Raw genomic sequence first — 21,200 nt, 5'->3', positions numbered from 1 at the left:
GACACTGACCAAAAAGGGACACTGTCATCCATCTGATGGTCAGGCTCTCCCCTTCCTCCTCTGACACTGACCAAAAAGGGACAACGTCATCCATCTGATGGTCAGGCTCTCCCCTTCCTCCTCTGACACTGACCAAAAAGGGACACCGTCATCCATCTGATGGTCAGGCTCTCCCCTTCCTCCTCTGACACTGACCAAAAGGGACAACGTCATCCATCTGATGGTCAGGCTCTCCCCTTCCTCCTCTGACACTGACCAAAAAGGGACACCGTCATCCATCTGATGGTCAGGCTCTCCCCTTCCTCCTCTGACACTGACCAAAAAGGGACACCGTCATCCATCTGATGGTCAGGCTCTCCCCTTCCTCCTCTGACACTGACCAAAAAGGGACAACGTCATCTATCTGATGGTCAGGCTCTCCCCTTCCTCCTCTGACACTGACCAAAAAGGGACACCGTCATCCATCTGATGGTCAGGCTCTCCCCTTCCTCCTCTGACACTGACCAAAAAGGGACAACGTCATCCATCTGATGGTCAGGCTCTCCCCTTCCTCCTCTGACACTGACCAAAAAGGGACAACGTCATCCATCTGATGGTCAGGCTCTCCCCTTCCTCCTCTGACACTGACCAAAAAGGGACAACGTCATCCATCTGATGGTCAGGCTCTCCCCTTCCTCCTCTGACACTGACCAAAAAGGGACACCGTCATCCATCTGATGGTCAGGCTCTCCCCTTCATCCTCTGACACTGACCAAAAAGGGACACCGTCATCCATCTGATGGTCAGGCTCTCCCCTTCCTCCTCTGACACTGACCAAAAAGGGACACTGTCATCCATCTGATGGTCAGGCTCTCCCCTTCCTCCTCTGACACTGACCAAAAAGGGACACTGTCATCCATCTGATGGTCAGGCTCTCCCCTTCCTCCTCTGACACTGACCAAAAAGGGACACCGTCATCTATCTGATGGTCAGGCTCTCCCCTTCCTCCTCTGACACTGACCAAAAAGGGACACCGTCATCCATCTGATGGTCAGGCTCTCCCCTTCCTCCTCTGACACTGACCAAAAAGGGACACCGTCATCCATCTGATGGTCAGGCTCTCCCCTTCCTCCTCTCACACTGACCAAAAAGGGACACCGTCATCCATCTGATGGTCAGGCTCTCCCCTTCCTCCTCTGACACTGACCAAAAAGGGACAACGTCATCCATCTGATGGTCAGGCTCTCCCCTTCCTCCTTTCACACTGACCAAAAAGGGACACCGTCATCCATCTGATGGTCAGGCTCTCCCCTTCCTCCTCTGATACTGACCAAAAAGGGACACCGTCATCCATCTGATGGTCAGGCTCTCCCCTTCCTCCTCTGACACTGACCAAAAAGGGACACCGTCATCCATCTGATGGTCAGGCTCTCCCCTTCCTCCTCTGACACTGACCAAAAAGGGACACCGTCATCCAAACTTCAGTCGCACTGCATTATATCTGCCTCATGCACAAATTCATGTTGTTACTCCTTTGAACAGAGGAAGTGACTTTTTCCTCAATATGGAAAAAATACCCAAGCCACTAATAATAATAACAACACAAGCCTTTCCATTCCACTTTCCTACTCATTCATTACTGCTGCAGTGCTGGTTGTAGGGCGAGTGGAAGTAGGAAGAAAGCACATTTTATGGAGTATAAAAGTGTTGACAGTGCTGAGTGAGAACTTGAACATGAACTCACTCATAAAAACAGCAGCTCTTTGCTGTATTCGTTGACTCATTCGTCATGGTTTTAAAAGTTTAGAAGTCTCACAGTATCAACTTGCCTAGTTACTGCAGACATGGTAATCTCAGCCATCCGATTGGCCAGTGGTAGGCCTATGGTGCACTTGATTTGCACCCCCTGGGAAGGCAGAGTTTGCACCTTTAAAACATATGAAATGGCTGAAAATAGAAACACGTCACCTACCCGACGCGCAGGGCAGCTGGATCCGGTGCGCCTACCGCCAACAGCGCGTGACAAATAAATACAAAAATAGGACACAAGGCTTTATCGTTGCGTTTTTTACAGAAATGTCTGTCGATCGACTAGGAATGCCTTGGAGATTGACCAGTCTATCGAGATCGACCAGTTGGTGACCACTCGTGAAGATGAAGGGGAGGAGACAGGTTAAAGGAGTCATTTTAAGCCTTGAGACAATTGAGACATGGATTGTGTATGTGTGTCATTCAGAGGGGGAATAGGAAAGACAACAGATTTAAGTGCATTTGAACGGGGTATGGTAGTAAGTGCCAGTTCTGAGTGGGTCAAGAACTGCAATGCTGCTGGGTTTAACACACTCAACAGTTTCCCGTGCGTATCAAGAATGGTCCATCACCCAAAGGACATCCAAAGCACCTCTTTGTGAACCTATTTTACATGTCATTGACCGTTTGTAGACATTGAAGATATGAAGCTAATGTAAGCTTCCATTCTATGTAAAGGTGTGTAGGTATGGAGTGTTTACTCTAAGTTGTTATTGCATTCATCTTAAAGCCGTCGGCAGCCAATGAGGCGCGGCTCTTTAATCCCAGACGGAGAGGAATATTCCCTCTAATGAATTGATGGAACAAAACCTAATCCATCAGATTAATTGGATGCGTCCGTGCGGCGTCTTGCGGTGGTTTTTCAACCCGCCGTCCCACGCTCTGCAATTCTGATTTATGTCACCAGACCACGCCAGCGTTCAGCCTGTATTTCTGGGACTAAGAGTCAGGAGTTGGGACTCGGGAGCGACAGGGGTGCTGTTCTGATTCTGTTGTTTTCCTTGATTGAGAATGAGATTAACCGGGGCCATCCAAGTGGGAAAATGGGGGAAATTAATTGAGAAAACGGGATGAGTAATATTTTATTGGGCGTGCCGATCACGTGAGAAGACAATGTTATCAGGTTGCTTATCGCCGAGATGGGTTTTCTCTGATGAGAAATCATCAACATAAATTCTGTTTGACAAATTATCTCCATTAGTTTCTCTAGTTGGAAAAGCCAAAGCAATTTTGAAAGTGCAATGAGTGGAAATCTCTACTGAAATGTAGTGAGATAACCAGAGTAAGAATCATGCATTGTTGTTTAGTTAGTGTGGAGACATTCCCTATGGACCAAATGTGGTTTACATACACACACTCACTGTCTCTACTCACTGGAAAAGTGATGGAGGCAGGTAGATCTGGGCCCCGAAGCGCACACACACACACACACACACACACACACACACACACACACACACACACACACACACACACACACACACACACACACACACACACACACACACACACAGGCACACAGACACACACACACACACACAGACACACAGACACACACACACACTCACTCACCCATAATACACCTGCATACACTCCCATCTGCATATTATGACTCCCATTTCCTGTTGCTCAAGGGGTGTTTGGGGGTCAAAAGGTCATTATAATTTTACATTCCCTCCCTTACCCTCCCATTAATCCACCTACTGTGGTGTGTGTGTTTAGAGGTGAACAGGTTAACCTCTCCACCAACATCAGAGCCAGACAGACTCTGGGCAGACTCTGGGCAGGTTCATCTCTTAATTTTTTACTGGCAGACTGCTGTTTGGGGAGAGAGAGAGAGTGGGGGGAGAGAGAGAGGAGGAAGTGTGAGAGAGAGGAGGGAGTGTGAGAGAGAGAGAGAGAGGAGGGAGTGTGAGAGAGAGAGAGAGAGAGAGGAGGGAGGGAGGGAGAGAGAGAGGGAGAGAGAGAGAGAGGGGAGGGAGTGTGTGAGAGAGAGAGGGAGTGTGAGAGAGAGGGAGTGTGAGAGAGAGAGAGAGAGAGAGAGAGAGAGAGAGAGAGAGAGAGAGAGAGAGAGAGAGAGAGAGAGAGAGAGAGAGAGAGAGAGAGAGAGAGAGAGAGAGAGAGAGAGAGAGAGGGGGGGAGAGAGAGAGAGGAGTATGTAAGAGAGAGATAGAGAGAGGAGGGAGTGTGAGAGAGAGAGAAGGGAGTGAGAGAGAGAGAGAAGGGAGTGTGAGAGAGAGAGAGAAGGGAGTGTGAGAGAGAGCGAGAGGGGGGCAAGACAGAAAGCGAGATGGGGGGGGGGTGAGAGAGAGAGGGGTGGGGGCGAGAGAGAGGAGGGAGTGTGAGAGAGAGAGAGAGAGAGAGAGAGAGAGAGAGAGAGGGGGGAGTGTGAGAGAGAGAGAAGGGAGTGAGAGAGAGAGAGAAGGGAGTGTGAGAGAGAGAGAGAAGGGAGTGTGAGAGAGAGCGAGAGGGGGGCAAGACAGAAAGCGAGAGGGGGGGTTGTGAGAGAGAGAGAGGGGGGAGTGTGAGAGAGAGAGTGTGAGAGAGAGAGAGAGAGAGAGAGAGAGAGAGAGAGAGAGAGGGGAGTATGTAAGAAAGAGAGAGGAGGGAGTGTGAGAGAGAGAGAGGAGGGAGTGTGAGAGAGAGAGCGAGAGAGAGGGGTGGGGGGCGAGAGAGAGAGATGAATGCAGGCCCCCTCCAGACACATGGTTCCATTACAGAGTGCTGCATTCACAGCACAAGGGCCTGTCTGGATGGAGAGAACTAGAAAGAGAGGGCAAAGGGAGAAGAGGGAGACTCACTCTCCAGAATTGGTAATCACTCGCTCTCGTCCATCGCACACTCTCCACATCCGTAATTTCCTCCGACTCTCCTATCCTCTCCTCCAAATCTCTTTATTCTAATGAGTTCCTGAGATAATGTTGCCCAGACCCTTTCACTTATATTCTCTCTTATTTAGGAAAATACTTTCAGCGTTTTGTCCTTCCAAACGAGGACATATCTTCACCCTCTTCCTTCTCTTCTCTCTTCTCTCTCCTCTTCCTCTCCTCTCCTCCTATCCTATAATGTACTCCTCTCCTCAGTTCTCTACTATACTCCTCTCCTCAGTTCTCTAATATACTCCTCTCCTCAGTTCTCTAATATACTCTTCTGCTCAGTTCTCTAATATATTCCTCTCCTCAGTTCTCTACTATATTCCTCTCCTCAGTTCTCTAATATACTCCTCTCCTCGGTTCTCTAATGTACTCCTCTCCTTAGTTCTCTACTATACTCCTCTCCTCAGCTCTCTACTATACTCCTCTCCTCAGTTCTCTACTATACTCCTCTCCTCAGTTCTCTAATATACTCCTCTCCTATCCTCAGTTCTCTACTATACTCCTCTCCTATCCTCAGTTCTCTACTATACTCCTCTCCTATCCTCAGTTCTTTACTATAATCCTCTCCTATCCTCAGTTCTCTACTATAATCCTCTCCTATCCTCAGTTCTCTACTATAATCCTCTCCTATCCTCAGTTCTCTACTATAATCCTCTCCTATCCTCAGTTCTTTAATATACTCCTCTCCTCTCCCCAGTTCTCTAATATAATCCTCTCCTATCCTCAGTTCTCTACTATAATCCTCTCCTATCCTCAGTTCTTTAATATACTCCTCTCCTCTCCTCAGTTCTCTACTATACTCCTCTCCTATCCTCAGTTCTCTACTATACTCCTCTCCTATCCTCAGTTCTCTACTATAATCCTCTCCTATCATCAGTTATTTAATATACTCCTCTCCTATCCTCAGTTCTCTACTATACTGCTCTCCTCTCCTCAGTTCTCTAATATACTCCTCTCCTCTCCTCAGTTCTCTACTATACTGCTCTCCTCTCCTCAGTTCTCTACTATACTCCTCTCCTATCCTCAGTTCTCTACTATACTGCTCTCCTCTCCTCAGTTCTCTAATATACTCCTCTCCTCTCCTCAGTTCTCTACTATACTCCTCTCCTATCCTCAGTTATCTAATATACTCCTATCCTCAGTTCTCTAATATACTCCTCTCCTCTCCTCAGTTCTCTACTATAATCCTCTCCTATCCTCAGTTCTCTACTATAATCCTCTCCTATCCTCAGTTCTTTAATATACTCCTCTCCTATCCTCAGTTCTCTACTATACTCCTCTCCTATCCTCAGTTATCTACTATACTCCTCTCCTATCCTCAGTTCTCTAATATACTCCTCTCCTATCCTCAGTTCTCTACTATACTCCTCTCCTATCCTCAGTTCTCTAATATACTCCTCTCCTATCCTCAGTTCTCTACTATACTCCTCTCCTATCCTCAGTTCTCTACTATACTCCTCTCCTATCATCAGTTCTCTACTATAATCCTCTCCTATCCTCAGTTCTCTACTATAATCATCTCCTATCCTCAGTTCTCTACTATAATCCTCTCCTATCCTCAGTTCTCTACTATAATCCTCTCCTATCCTCAGTTCTCTACTATAATCCTCTCCTATCCTCAGTTCTTTAATATACTCCTCTCCTCTCCTCAGTTCTCTAATATACTCCTCTCCTATCCTCAGTTCTCTACTATACTCCTCTCCTATCCTCAGTTCTCTACTATAATCCTCTCCTATCCTCAGTTCTTTAATATACTCCTCTCCTCTCCCCAGTTCTCTAATATAATCCTCTCCTATCCTCAGTTCTCTACTATAATCCTCTCCTATCCTCAGTTCTCTACTATAATCCTCTCCTATCCTCAGTTCTTTAATATACTCCTCTCCTCTCCTCAGTTCTCTACTATACTCCTCTCCTATCCTCAGTTCTCTACTATACTCCTCTCCTATCCTCAGTTCTCTACTATAATCCTCTCCTATCCTCAGTTCTTTAATATACTCCTCTCCTATCCTCAGTTCTCTACTATACTGCTCTCCTCTCCTCAGTTCTCTAATATACTCCTCTCCTCTCCTCAGTTCTCTACTATACTGCTCTCCTCTCCTCAGTTCTCTACTATACTCCTCTCCTATCCTCAGTTCTCTACTATACTGCTCTCCTCTCCTCAGTTCTCTAATATACTCCTCTCCTCTCCTCAGTTCTCTACTATACTCCTCTCCTATCCTCAGTTCTCTAATATACTCCTATCCTCAGTTCTCTAATATACTCCTCTCCTCTCCTCAGTTCTCTACTATAATCCTCTCCTATCCTCAGTTCTCTACTATAATCCTCTCCTATCCTCAGTTCTTTAATATACTCCTCTCCTCTCCTCAGTTCTCTACTATACTCCTCTCCTATCCTCAGTTATCTAATATACTCCTATCCTCAGTTCTCTACTATACTCCTCTCCTATCCTCAGTTCTCTACTATACTGCTCTCCTCTCCTCAGTTCTCTACTATACTCCTCTCCTATCCTCAGTTCTCTAATATACTCCTCTCCTATCCTCAGTTCTCTACTATACTCCTCTCCTATCCTCAGTTCTCTAATATACTCCTCTCCTATCCTCAGTTCTCTACTATACTCCTCTCCTATCCTCAGTTCTGTACTATACTCCTCTCCTATCCTCAGTTCTCTACTATAATCCTCTCCTATCCTCAGTTCTCTACTATAATCCTCTCCTATCCTCAGTTCTCTACTATAATCCTCTCCTATCCTCAGTTCTCTACTATAATCATCTCCTATCCTCAGTTCTCTACTATAATCCTCTCCTATCCTCAGTTCTCTACTATAATCCTCTCCTATCCTCAGTTCTCTACTATAATCCTCTCCTATCCTCAGTTCTTTAATATACTCCTCTCCTCTCCTCAGTTCTCTAATATACTCCTCTCCTATCCTCAGTTCTCTACTATACTCCTCTCCTATCCTCAGTTCTCTACTATAATCCTCTCCTATCCTCAGTTCTCTACTATAATCCTCTCCTATCCTCAGTTCTCTACTATAATCCTCTCCTATCCTCAGTTCTTTAATATACTCCTCTCCTCTCCCCAGTTCTCTACTATACTCCTCTCCTATCCTCAGTTCTCTACTATACTCCTCTCCTATCCTCAGTTCTCTACTATAATCCTCTCCTATCCTCAGTTCTCTACTATAATCTTCTCCTATCCTCAGTTCTCTACTATAATCCTCTCCTATCCTCAGTTCTCTACTATAATCCTCTCCTATCCTCAGTTCTTTAATATACTCCTCTCCTATCCTCAGTTCTCTACTATAATCCTCTCCTATCCTCAGTTCTCTACTATAATCCTCTCCTATCCTCAGTTCTTTAATATACTCCTCTCCTATCCTCAGTTCTCTACTATAATCTTCTCCTATCCTCAGTTCTCTACTATAATCCTCTCCTATCCTCAGTTCTCTACTATAATCCTCTCCTATCCTCAGTTCTCTACTATAATCCTCTCCTATCCTCAGTTCTCTACTATAATCCTCTCCTATCCTCAGTTCTTTAATATACTCCTCTCCTATCCTCAGTTCTCTACTATAATCCTCTCCTATCCTCAGTTCTCTACTATAATCCTCTCCTATCCTCAGTTCTTTAATATACTCCTCTCCTATCCTCAGTTCTCTACTATAATCCTCTCCTATCCTCAGTTCTTTAATATACTCCTTGGTTGTTTTCTGTCAGATTAAAGGAAATAAAGTTAATCTCCCGTAGATATTTTTCATCCTTTTTTCCTTAAATGATTATTTAGTGAAGAATCGTTTATTCCCATCTCATCCTCGGTTCCTCCTCTGTTATAATATTTAGGTAATGTTTTATTTGTAAAGTTTCTGCTGGACAGTAGCTTTGTATTGGTGGGGGTTGTTCCCAAAGTGCACCCTTTTCCCTAGATAGTGGACTACTTTTTTAAAAAAGAGACCATAGTGCACTATGTCGGGGATAGGGTGCCATTTGGGACACATGCCTGTTCACTGTGGGGGGCTCTGCTCTTGCTCTGGTTTGCCAGGTTGGTGAGATAGAACGGAAGAGATGGACTACACAGAAACCTAGAGGTTTTTCTCAGCCCCTCTGCCATGAAGCACGCGTGCTCTTCTTGCCGTGTCACATGTCGGCAGTGTAGGTGTAGGCATGTTCTGGGAGAGCTGAATGACAACAAGTTGACACTGATGATGTGATTTGGTGAAGCAAGGTGCTGTATATGGATTCAGGGTTTCTCCACTCTGAGGGGTGTATGCAGATTGTACTCTGTGTATTTCTGGGTTGTGCTTGCGTCCTAGCAACCGAAATGACGACAGCCGCTGTTATATTTTCAGACGAGGTTGGCGGCCCACTTCACTACGCTGGCATGAAGTCTTGTACTACACACACACACGCACACACACACACACACACACACACACACACACACACACACACACACACACACACACACACACACACACACACACACACACACACACACACACACACACACAGAGGCATCTGGCTCTCCCCTCGTCATGTTCATCATTATGCATTATGCACTGCACTTTGAGATTGTTTTTCTATGAAAAGCGTGTTATAAATTCAGTGGTTTATTGTTATTGTTGTTATTATTATTATTATCATGGTAAACCGGTGTTAGCGATCCTGTGTTAGCGATCCTGTGGTAGCTAGTAAGATGCTGGAGTCCCTCAGGAGGGCCATCATGACGACCGACCGCCAGCCCACACTATGCAGACACGGTGCGGCTGAAACCTACACGTGTTACGTAGCCTAGCGGAGATACGGGGGAATGGATGACTCACTCACACGCATACGACAGGAGTGCAGCGAGCGCACGCACACACACACTCTTTCTCACACACACACACACACACACACACACACTCTCTCTCTCACACACACACACACACACACACACACACACACACACACACACACACACACACACACACACACACACACACACACACACACACACACACACACACACACACACTCACACTCTTTCTCTCTCTCTCTCTCTCTCTCTCTCTCTCTCTCTCTCTCTCTCTCTCTCTCTCTCTCTCTCTCTCACACACACACTCTCTCTCTCACACACACACACACACACACACACACACACACACACACACACACACACACACACACACACACACATTGACCAAATGAGTATAAAATGGCACTGACACTAGTATCTATATGGCTGTTAAAGGCCCACGTTATCAACCATGGTAATGGAATGAATTCATCCTGTTTCTATGTTATCAACAGAACCTAATGTACTAGCAGGGAAACGGTAAGTAAATGGGGTGCGAAAACACTTAAGCAACATTTCCTGGTTCTCCAGAAATACGGTTTGAAGATTCAGGAATTCATACTTATTCACTTGTGATTCAGGGATTTTTTTTTCTTTTTTTTTTCTTTCCCTGGAATTTGGGGAAAGTGACCATAATTTTGCAACCCTAAAAGTAAAGCAAGCATGTTACCAGGTATAGTATGATGAGACAGATAGAAAGAGGCCGTATCTGGCTGCAAAGGACACAGTCATCATTCTATCGTGTGCCCATCTTTCCTACCAGTACATAGGAATTTGTCTTGCATGTATTCTTTCTATCAACCGTTGATAGTTTAGTTTATTTGGGTCCCCATTATCTGTTGAATAAGCCTCAGCTATTCTCCCTGTTGCTCACGATAGGCCCTCAGCTTTTCTTCCTGGGGCTCACGATAGGCCCTCAGCTATTCTCCCTGGGGCTCACGATAGGCCCTCAGCTATTCTCCCTGGGGCTCACGATAGGCCCTCAGCTATTCTCCCTGGGGCTCACGATAGGCCCTCAGCTTTTCTTCCTGGGGCTCACGATAGGCCCTCAGCTATTCTCCCTGGGGCTCACGATAGGCCCTCAGCTATTCTCCCTGGGGCTCACGATAGGCCCTCAGCTATTCTCCCTGGGGCTCACGATAGGCCCTCAGCTATTCTCCCTGGGGCTCACGATAGGCCCTCAGCTATTCTCCCTGGGGCTCACGATAGGCCCTCAGCTATTCTCCCTGGGGCTCACGATAGGCCCTCAGCTATTCTCCCTGGGGCTCACGATAGGCCCTCAGCTATTCTCCCTGGGGCTCACGATAGGCCCTCAGCTATTCTCCCTGGGGCTCACGATAGGCCCTCAGCTTTTCTTCCTGGGGCTCACGATAGGCCCTCAGCTATTCTTCCTGGGGCTCATGATAGGCCCTCAGCTATTCTTCCTGGGGCTCACGATAGGCCCTCAGCTATTCTTCCTGGTGCTCACGATAGGCCCTCAGCTTTTCTTCCTGGGGCTCACGATAGGCCCTCAGCTATTCTCCCTGGGGCTCACGATAGGCCCTCAGCTATTCTTCCTGGTGCTCACGATAGGCCCTCAGCTATTCTTCCTGGTGCTCACGATAGGCCCTCAGCTATTCTTCCTGGTGCTCACGATAGGCCCTCAGCTATTCTTCCTGGTGCTCACGATAGGCCCTCAGCTATTCTTCCTGGTGCTCACGATAGGCCCTCAGCTATTCTTCCTGGTGCTCACGATAGGCCCTCAGCTATTCTTCCTGGTGCTCACGATAGGCCCTCAGCTATTCTTCCTGGTGCTCACGATAGGCCCTCAGCTATTCTTCCTGGTGCTCACGATAGACCCTCAGCTATACTCATTGGTGCTCACGATAGACCCTCAGCTATTCTTCCTGGTGCTCACGATAGGCCCTCAGCTATTCTTCCTGGTGCTCACGATAGGCCCTCAGCTATTCTCCCTGGTTCTCACGATAGGCCCTCAGCTATTCTCCCTGGGGCTCACGATAGACATTTCTCTGCTATTGGGTTCTCTAGTAGAATCAGAATGGATTCTGTCCAACAGTCTGCAATTCAATTATTTACAGCCACTGTGGTTGGTAAACACACACACCCACCTGTGGAATCTTATCGCCGTAGGGAGATAGATGGTATGTAGAGGGACATGGGATGCCTTTTTCCTCCTCCATACCGTGTAGCTAGTGGGCCTCAGTTTGCCCGCACTGTCTCGTAAAAACACGCACACCGTGGTACAAGGATAGGAAATAGATGTTTTCTTATCAGTGGAGACACAGGCTCCTTGTGTGAGGACACTTTTCTGGTAACTGAGTACACTGTAGTGTACATTCTCTTCTCCTATTGGCTAAGGTTAGTGAGTAAAGAGTTGTGATTGGCCACAGTTAGTAATGCGTTGTGATTGTCCATGGTTAGTAATGCGTTGTGATTGTCCATGGTTAGTAATGCGTTGTGATTGTCCATGGTTAGTAATGCGTTGTGATTGTCCATGGTTAGTAATGCGTTGTGATTGTCCATGGTTAGTAATGCGTTGTGATTGTCCATGGTTAGTAATGCGTTGTGATTGTCCATGGTTAGTAATGCGTTGTGATTGTCCATGGTTAGTAATGCGTTGTGATTGTCCATGGTTAGTAATGCGTTGTGATTGTCCATGGTTAGTAATGCGTTGTGATTGTCCATGGTTAGTAATGCGTTGTGATTGTCCATGGTTAGTAATGCGTTGTGATTGTCCATGGTTAGTAATGCGTTGTGATTGTCCATGGTTAGTAATGCGTTGTGATTGTCCATGGTTAGTAATGCGCTGTGATTGTCCATGGTTAGTAATGCGTTGTGATTGTCCATGGTTAGTAATGCGTTGTGATTGTCCATGGTTAGTAATGCGTTGTGATTGTCCATGGTTAGTAATGCGTTGTGATTGTCCATGGTTAGTAATGCGTTGTGATTGTCCATGGTTAGTAATGCGCTGTGATTGTCCATGGTTAGTAATGCGTTGTGATTGTCCATGGTTAGTAATGCGTTGTGATTGTCCATGGTTAGTAATGCGTTGTGATTGTCCATGGTTAGTAATGCGTTGTGCCTTGACCTTGTGACGACAGGTAGACCAGACTTCTCTTTCATGGAGCTGTGAAAAGGCATAGGGTCATGTTTGTTTTCCTGGGGTGAGGGGTGTGTGTGAGAGAGAGAGAGAGAGAGAGAGAGAGACGGGGAATAGGCATTGCTTATCTTGAAGCCACACAGCTAGCGAGTGTTTAGCACCGTTGTGAAATATATGGCCATTGTGAGGGAATTTTTACCCATTTCATTTGTACATGTTTTATCTTGGCCTTTTCCCCCCTGTCTCTCATTCATGGTCTATAGCTCGCGTGCTGTACGTCTCTCCAATTCCATCTCTCTCCCTACCTGGTTTTTCATTATAAGGGAATTTTGACCAATTGTGACTAACATTTTATCTCTCTCTCTCTCTCTCTTTCTCTCTCTCTCTCTCTCTCTCTCTCTCTCTCTCTCTCTCTCTCTCTCTCTCTCGTTCTCTCTCGCTCTCGCTCTCGTTCTCTCTCTCTCTCTATACCTCTCTCTACCTCTCTCTCTTTCTCTCTCTCTCTGTCTCTATCTCTCTCTATACCTCTCTCTCTATATATATACCTCTCTCTACCTCTCTCTCTGGTTCTCCCCTCCTCTCTCTTTTTCAGAGTTATATCCATGGGAGCAGCCAGGCCCAGTTTGTAGCTGAGTCCCACATCATCCTGCTGCTCAGTATCCTTAAGACGAACGCTTCATGGGAGAACTGAGGATTAACCAATGGGAAGCCTGTATTCACTACTTCCCCTATATGATATCGAGAATTAACCAATGTGAAGCCTGTATTCCATAACTACTATGTATGATACAGAGGATTATCCAGTAGGAAGCCTATACTTACTACCTACAGTACTCTGTATGATACAGAGGATTAACCAATGGGAAGTATGTATTCACTACTTCCTATATATGATACAGAGGATTAACCAATGTGAAGCCTGTATTCAATAACTACTATGTATGATACAGAGGATTATCCAGTAGGAAGCCTATACTTACTACCTACAGTACTCTGTATGATACAGAGGATTAACCAATGGGAAGTATGTATTCACTACTTCCTATATATGATACAGAGGATTAACCAATGTGAAGCCTGTATTCAATAACTACTATGTATGATACAGAGGATTATCCAGTAGGAAGCCTATACTTACTACCTACAGTACTCTGTATGATACAGAGGACTAACCAATTGGAAGCCTGTATTCATTACTTCCTCTATATGATACAGAGGACTAACCAATGGGAAGCCTGTATTCACTACTTCCTCTATATGATACAGAGGACTAACCAATGGGAAGCCTGTATTCACTACCTATTCTAGAGCCAGATTCAGGAGGCATTTGCACCTAAACACCAACAGGAAAGCGAATCCTGAAGCTTCATAATATCACATATACTACACTATTTACTCTGTATTTACAGTTGGCCGTAATAGTGTATTACTTCACATAAACCTCAAGCAATATCTCCTCTGCATAGAAAAACAGGTGTGAGGTTTACACCTGTTGCGAGCGCTTAGTACATACAGTTGAAGTGGGAAGTTTACATACACATAGGTTGGAGTCATTAAAACTAGTTTTTTAACCAACTCCACCAATTTTTTGTTAACAAACTATATTGTTTTGGCGGTTAGGACGTCTACTTTGTGTATGACACAAGTAATTTTTCCAACAGTTGTTTACAGACAGATGATTTCACTTATAATTCAGTATATCATAATTCCAGTGGGTCAGAAGTTTACATACACTAAGTTCACTGTTCCTTTAAACAACTTGGAAAACATGGCTTTAGAAGCTTCTGATAGGCTAATTGACATAATTTGAGTCAATTGGAGGTGTACCTGTGGATGTATTTGGAGGCCTACCTTCAAACTCAGTGCCTCTTTGCTTGACTCCATGGGAAAGAAATCAGCCAAGACCTCAGAAAAAATTGTAGACCTCCACAAGTCTGGTTCATCCTTGGGAGCAATTTCTAAACGCCTGAAGGTAGAACGTTCATCTGTAGAAACAATAGTATGCAGGTATAAACACCATGGGACCACGCAGCCGTCATACCACTCAGGAAGGAGATGCGTTCTGTCTCCTAGAGATGAACGTACTTTGGAGCGAAAAGTGCAAATCAATCCAAAAACAACAGCAAAGGACCTTGTGTAGATGCTGGAGGAAACAGGTACAAAAGTATCTATATCCACAGTAAAACGACTCCTATATTGACATAACTTGAAAGGCCGCTCAGCAAGGAAGAAGCCACTGCTCCAAAACCGCCATAAAAAAGCCAGACTACGGTTTGCAACTGCACATGGGGACAAAGATCGTACTTTTTGGAGAAATGTTCTCTGGTTTGATGAAACAAAAATAGAGCTGTTTGGCCATAATTACCATTGTTATGTTTAGAGGAAAAAAGGGGAGGCTTGCAATCCAAAGAACACCATCCCAACCTTAAAGCACGAATGTGTCAGCATCATGTTGTGGTGTTGCTTTGCTGCAGGAGGGACTGGTGCACTTCACAAAATAGATGGCATCATGAGGTAGGAAAATTGTGAATATATTGAAGCAACATGTCAAGACATCAGTCAGGAAGTTATAACTTGGTCGCAGATGGGTCTTCCAAATGGACAATGACCCCAAGAATACTTCCAAAGTTGTGGAAAAATGGCTTAAGGACAACAAAGTCAAGGTATTGGAGTGGCCATCACAAAGCCCTGACCTCAATCCTATAGAACATTTGTGGGCAGAACTGAAAAAGCGTGCGCGAGCAAGGAGGCCTACAAACCTGACTCAGTTACACCAGCTCTGTCAGGAGGAATGGGCCAAAATTCACCCAACTTATTGTGGGAAGCTTGTGGAAGGCTACCCGAAATGTTTGACCCAAGATAAACAATTTAAAGGCAATGCTACCAAATACTAACTTCTGACCCACTGGGAATGTAATGAAATAAATAAAAAGCTGAAATAAATCACTCTCTCCGCTATTATTCTGACATTTTACATTCTTAAAATAAAGTGGTGATCCTAACTGACCTAAGACAGGGAATGTTTAATAGGATTAAATGTCAGTAATTGTGAAAAACGGATTTTAAATGTATTTGACTAATGTGTATGTAAACTTCCGACTTCAACTGTACCTAGCGTCATTCTAGTCCACAGTGTATCGCCGTAAAGACCTACAGTCATTCTAGTCCATAGTGTATCGGTATAGAGACCTACAGTCATTCTAGTCCATAGTGTATCGGTATAGAGACATACAGTCATTCTAGTCCATAGTGTATCGGTATAGAGACCTACAGTCATTCTAGTCCATAGTGTATCGCCGTAAAGACCTACAGTCATTCTAGTCCATAGTGTATCGGTATAGAGACCTACAGTCATTCTAGTCCACAGTGTATCGCCGTAAAGACCTACAGTCATTCTAGTCCATAGTGTATCGGTATAGAGACCTACAGTCATTCTAGTCCATAGTGTATCGCCGTAAAGACCTACAGTCATTCTAGTCCATAGTGTATCGGTATAGAGACCTACAGTCATTCTAGTCCATAGTGTATCACCGTAAAGACCTACAGTCATTCTAGTCCATAGTGTATCGCTGTAGAGACCTACAGTCATTCTAGTCCATAGTGTATCGCCGTAGAGACCTACAGTCATTCTAGTCCATAGTGTATCGCCGTAGAGACATACAGTCATTCTAGTCCATAGTGTATCGCCGTAGAGACCTACAGTCATTCTCGTCCATAGTGTATCGCCGTAGAGACCTACAGTCATTCTAGTCGATAGTGTATCGCCATAGAGACCTACAGTTATTCTAATCCATAGTGTATCGCCGTAGAGACCTACAGTCATTCTAGTCCATAGTGTATCGCCGTAGAGACCTACAGTCATTCTAGTCCATAGTGTATCGCCGTAGAGACCTACAGTCATTCTAGTCCATAGTGTATCGCCGTAGAGACCTACAGTCATTCTAGTCCATAGTGTATCGCCGTAGAGACCTACAGTCATTCTCGTCCATAGTGTATCGCTGTAGAGACCTACAGTCATTCTAGTCCATAGTGTACCGCCGTAAAGACCTACAGTCATTCTAGTCCATAGTGTATCGCCGTAGAGACCTACAGTCATTCTAGTCCATAGTGTATCGCCGTAGAGACCTACAGTCATTCTAGTCCATAGTGTATCGCTGTAGAGACCTACAGTCATTCTAGTCCATAGTGTATCGGCGTAGAGACCTACAGTCATTCTAGTCCATAATGTATCGCCGTAGAGACCTACAGTCATTCTAGTCCATAGTGTATCGCCGTAGAGACCTACAGTCATTCTAGTCCATAGTGTATCGCCGTAGAGACCTACAGTCATTCTAGTCCATAGTGTATCGCCGTAGAGACCTACAGTCATTCTAGTCCATAGTGTATCGCTGTAGAGACCTACAGTCATTCTAGTCCATAGTGTATCGCTGTAGAGACCTACAGTCATTCTAGTCCATAGTGTATCGCCGTAGAGACATACAGTCATTCTAGTCCATAGTGTATCGCCGTAGAGACCTACAGTCATTCTAGTCCATAGTGTATCGCCGTAGAGACCTACAGTGATTCTAGTCCATAGTGTATCGCCGTAGAGACCTACAGTGATTCTAGTCCATAGTGTATCGCTGTAGAGACCTACAGTCATTCTAGTCCATAGTGTATCGCTGTAGAGACCTATAGTCATTCTAGTCCGTAGTGTATCGCCGTAGAGACATACAGTCATTCTAGTCCTTACTGTTTCCTACAGTGATTTGGGGGTGAGTGTATCGCCGTAGAGACATACAGTCATTCTAGATGGGGGACATATGTGGGATATAGACACCAGTGAAAACACAAAGGCACACATACGTCAGGCAGCATCTGTAAAGGGCCCAAACAAACACACTGACATGATGCACAGCTGTACACAAAACACAGTTCCACCCACATGCTCTACCCTTTCTCTGTGGTTCACATTCAAACACTGTATCTGTAGCTCTCACACACAATCAATGGAACACATGCTAAAAGGCTTGAGAGCAGCAGCCTTGAGAATGAGGCCTGAGACTCTCTCTCACACACACACACACACACAGCTGGCAGTTGTCTTCTTTTTTTCATTAGTACTATCTCCAGTCTCTTCCAGTTTTAATTCCACTTTAATTAGAATGGTTTGTTTGCTCCGTGTTGGCTCTGTCCAACCCTCACTCCCACCCACCCACACACAGACTCACACTCACACACTGCTTGGGGAGATGAGAAGCCGATGTGTGCGTGCGCAGGTGTGTATGTCTCAGGCCTGATTCTCAAGGACCCGTTGGCATAATCACATATGCTGTTGCCTCTCAACATCACGATGTGTTCCATCGAAGGTGGCCTAGTTTAGTTATGGAAGTGGCCTTTCAAAAAGATCCATGATTTCCATATGCATTAGAGCCCGTGCACAAGGAAATGGCTAGACTCGCTTTAGTTAGGACTGAAATACACTTAAATGAAATTGTTTTGTTAATATTTCATTTTCCTTACTTTACTGGTCATAATACCAGACACTTCTATCCAAAGTGACTTATGTTGACAGTGACAGGTAATGTTCAGTATATGGTATGTGACCCATGCGGGAGTCAAACCCACGACCCTGGCATTACCATCTGAGCTAAGCTAATGGAACTTCCTAAATAGGCGTCAAGATGAGTGCATCCAGTGGTCCGAACCTCAGCCACCTTGTGGCTCCAGAGTCTTTATGTCTGGGTGGTCCACACAACTCCCCTGTCCACAGCTAACGTCGTAGTCCATCGGCATCTCTTCTCCTTCTGTTCTCTAGCCATCTCCTATTCCGTCGTTAGCAATGCCTGCACAATGCCTGCACAATAGCTACAATAGCCGAGGAGTTGATTTATCCCTCAGTAATCGCTACTTTCAAAGTCTGGAGTTAACGGCTCACTGCTCACACTGAGTGAGAACACACTGCAGCTGAATAGACTTTTGACTTTTGGAAGATTGACATTGTCTGGGTTATACACAGTGCACGCGCACACTATCACAAACATACACTTACAGCACACATACTGTGGTTAGTCCGTTTCCTTGACAACTGCCCACAGATGCCGCCATCACCATGGGGATGGTCCTGCTCAACGAGGCGGCGACGTCCAAAGGAGATGTGGGCAAGAGGAGAAGTGAGTGATTCCTCCTGGTTTGTTATTGTATCACGGACTGTATTACAGGGCCATTCAGCTGCCGGGCCCCCAAGGGCCCAAGTGCTGTACTGCTGCTTTCCTTCTCTACCTGCTAGTCAACTGGTGAACTGTCAGGTGGTTGGTCAGTGCTGTCCCAGGTCCCTGATTAGAAGGAGGAAATGGCCAGAAGGGACTGCAGTTGAATAGTCCTGCTGCTGCGTTGTAATCTCTGTAGTATGAGGGGTGTGATTGTTGTGGTTAGTATAGAGGGACTTTGTATGGAAATGAGAGGATCTCTTGTTCCACTGTCAGTGATTGGGTCCCCTGCGTTTGTTTGTGTGTGTCTGAAAACTCAGTCACACACAGCATGAAACTATCATCCCGTTGATAATTGTTACGCTGAAAATATTGGTGAGGTAACATCCTGGACTTTGACATCAGATCACTCTTCAACTCTACTGTTTTAGCTGCTGAGTGTGGAGTGTTCAGACACAACTTCTCTACCGAGCAGGACCCAGATAAGTAAACCTAAAGACAAAATGGCGGTTAAAGGGGTGTGTTATCTCCTTAACAATGTAAAGTAAAGGCAAATGCCAGTTTTTCATTGTTACTGTCATAAGCATTCCTTTTAGCATCAATCGCTAACAAGCCTTTGAAATGCTAATTAGCTCGCTAGGATCATGCTCCTATTATGGGGCTTAGGCCAGTGGTGGAATCAGAGGTTGGCTGAACTTTGATCTTGTGTAGTAATCCTGAAAAGCACAGCCCAAACCAAGCTGCGTAGCTAATGATGGAAATTATAAACAGGGCTTAAATTAGCTCTCACGATGAAACAAACAGGCCGCGACATGAAACAGTTGGATCGGCCGGTTCCCTGGTCCGGGATCAGATTTACTTAAGCGCGAGTACACATTGAACAAAATCGATTAAAAGGACTGATTAGATAATATCTTTAAATGTTCTCTGTAATGAGTGAAATCTTTAAAAACACTTAGCGATATAAACTGAAGGAGTGATGCAGGGCTTTATCAAATTTCTATTAGAGGAAAATCACTGACCTTTATCGCAAGTACGTACACAGAAGCACAAATAACCAGATGTTGTTTTAATATGGAAGCCACACACACACACCCTTCCACCATTGTTAGCATGTGTGTGTGATTGCGGTGGCTGATCAACTTGCAGCGGCTCTGTGAAAACACACACACAGTGAAAACAGTGGCAGCTGCTGGGTGAAATGAAAGCTAATGGAGGCTCCATCAAACCCAGTTAACCCCAGTCTGACGAAGGCCACCATCAAAAACAGGATCAGCAGCACTGGAGCCCACCCTAATGAGACTACTGTTCAATCACATAGTCACACACTGTTACTAACTACTGTTCAATCACATAGTCACACACTGCCATTAACTACTGTTCAATCACATAGTCACACACTGTCATTAACTACTGTTCAATCACATAGTCACACACTGTCACTAACTACTGTTCAATCACATAGTCACACACTGTCACTAACTACTGTTCAATCACATAGTCACACACTGTCCCTAACTACTGTTCAATCACATAGTCACACACTGTCATTAACTACTGTTCAATCACATAGTCACACACTGTTACTAACTACTGTTCAATCACATAGTCACACACTGTCCCTAACTACTGTTCAATCACATAGTCACACACTGTCATTAACTACTGTTCAATCACATAGTCACACACTGTCCCTAACTACTGTTCAATCACATAGTCACACACTGTCATTAACTACTGTTCAATCACATAGTCACACACTGTCCCTAACTACTGTTCAATCACATAGTCACACACTGTCATTAACTACTGTTCAATCACATAGTCACACACTGTTACTAACTACTGTTCAATCACATAGTCACACACTGTCATTAACTACTGTTCAATCACATAGTCACACACTGTTACTAACTACTGTTCAATCACATAGTCACACACTGTCACTAACTACTGTTCAATCACATAGTCACACACTGTCCCTAACTACTGTTCAATCACATAGTCACACACTGTCACTAACTACTGTTCAATCACATAGTCACACACTGTCCCTAACTACTGTTCAATCACATAGTCACACACTGTCCCTAACTACTGTTCAATCACATAGTCACACACTGTTACTAACTACTGTTCAATCACATAGTCACACACTGTTACTAACTACTGTTCAATCACATAGTCACACACTGTTACTAACTACTGTTCAATCACATAGTCACACACTGCCACTAACTACTGTTCAATCACATAGTCACACACTGCCACTAACTACTGTTCAATCACATAGTCACACACTGTCACTAACTACTGTTCAATCACATAGTCACACACTGTCATTAACTACTGTTCAATCACATAGTCACACACTGTCACTAACTACTGTTCAATCACATAGTCACACACTGTCAC

At 44.9% G+C, this 21,200-nt stretch overlaps 1 protein-coding gene across 1 annotated transcript in view; it reads left to right on the top strand.

The window, feature by feature from the left end:
* LOC127926018 (tumor suppressor candidate 3) overlaps positions 1-21,200 on the top strand; it is an 89,330-nt gene that overhangs the window by 57,972 nt on the left and 10,158 nt on the right. Inside the window, exons 6-7 of the mRNA XM_052511260.1 lie at positions 13,190-13,253; positions 18,675-18,749. Of these exons, the coding sequence (XP_052367220.1) occupies positions 13,190-13,253; positions 18,675-18,749 (139 nt within the window). The remainder of the gene's footprint in view (positions 1-13,189; positions 13,254-18,674; positions 18,750-21,200) is intronic.

Source organism: Oncorhynchus keta, unplaced genomic scaffold, assembly GCF_023373465.1.
Source record: "Oncorhynchus keta strain PuntledgeMale-10-30-2019 unplaced genomic scaffold, Oket_V2 Un_contig_6617_pilon_pilon, whole genome shotgun sequence".
NCBI classification, from domain to species: Eukaryota; Metazoa; Chordata; class Actinopteri; order Salmoniformes; family Salmonidae; genus Oncorhynchus; species Oncorhynchus keta.
The sequence above is the reverse complement of the archived record's forward strand: the minus strand, read 5'-3'. Positions and strand labels throughout refer to the sequence as shown.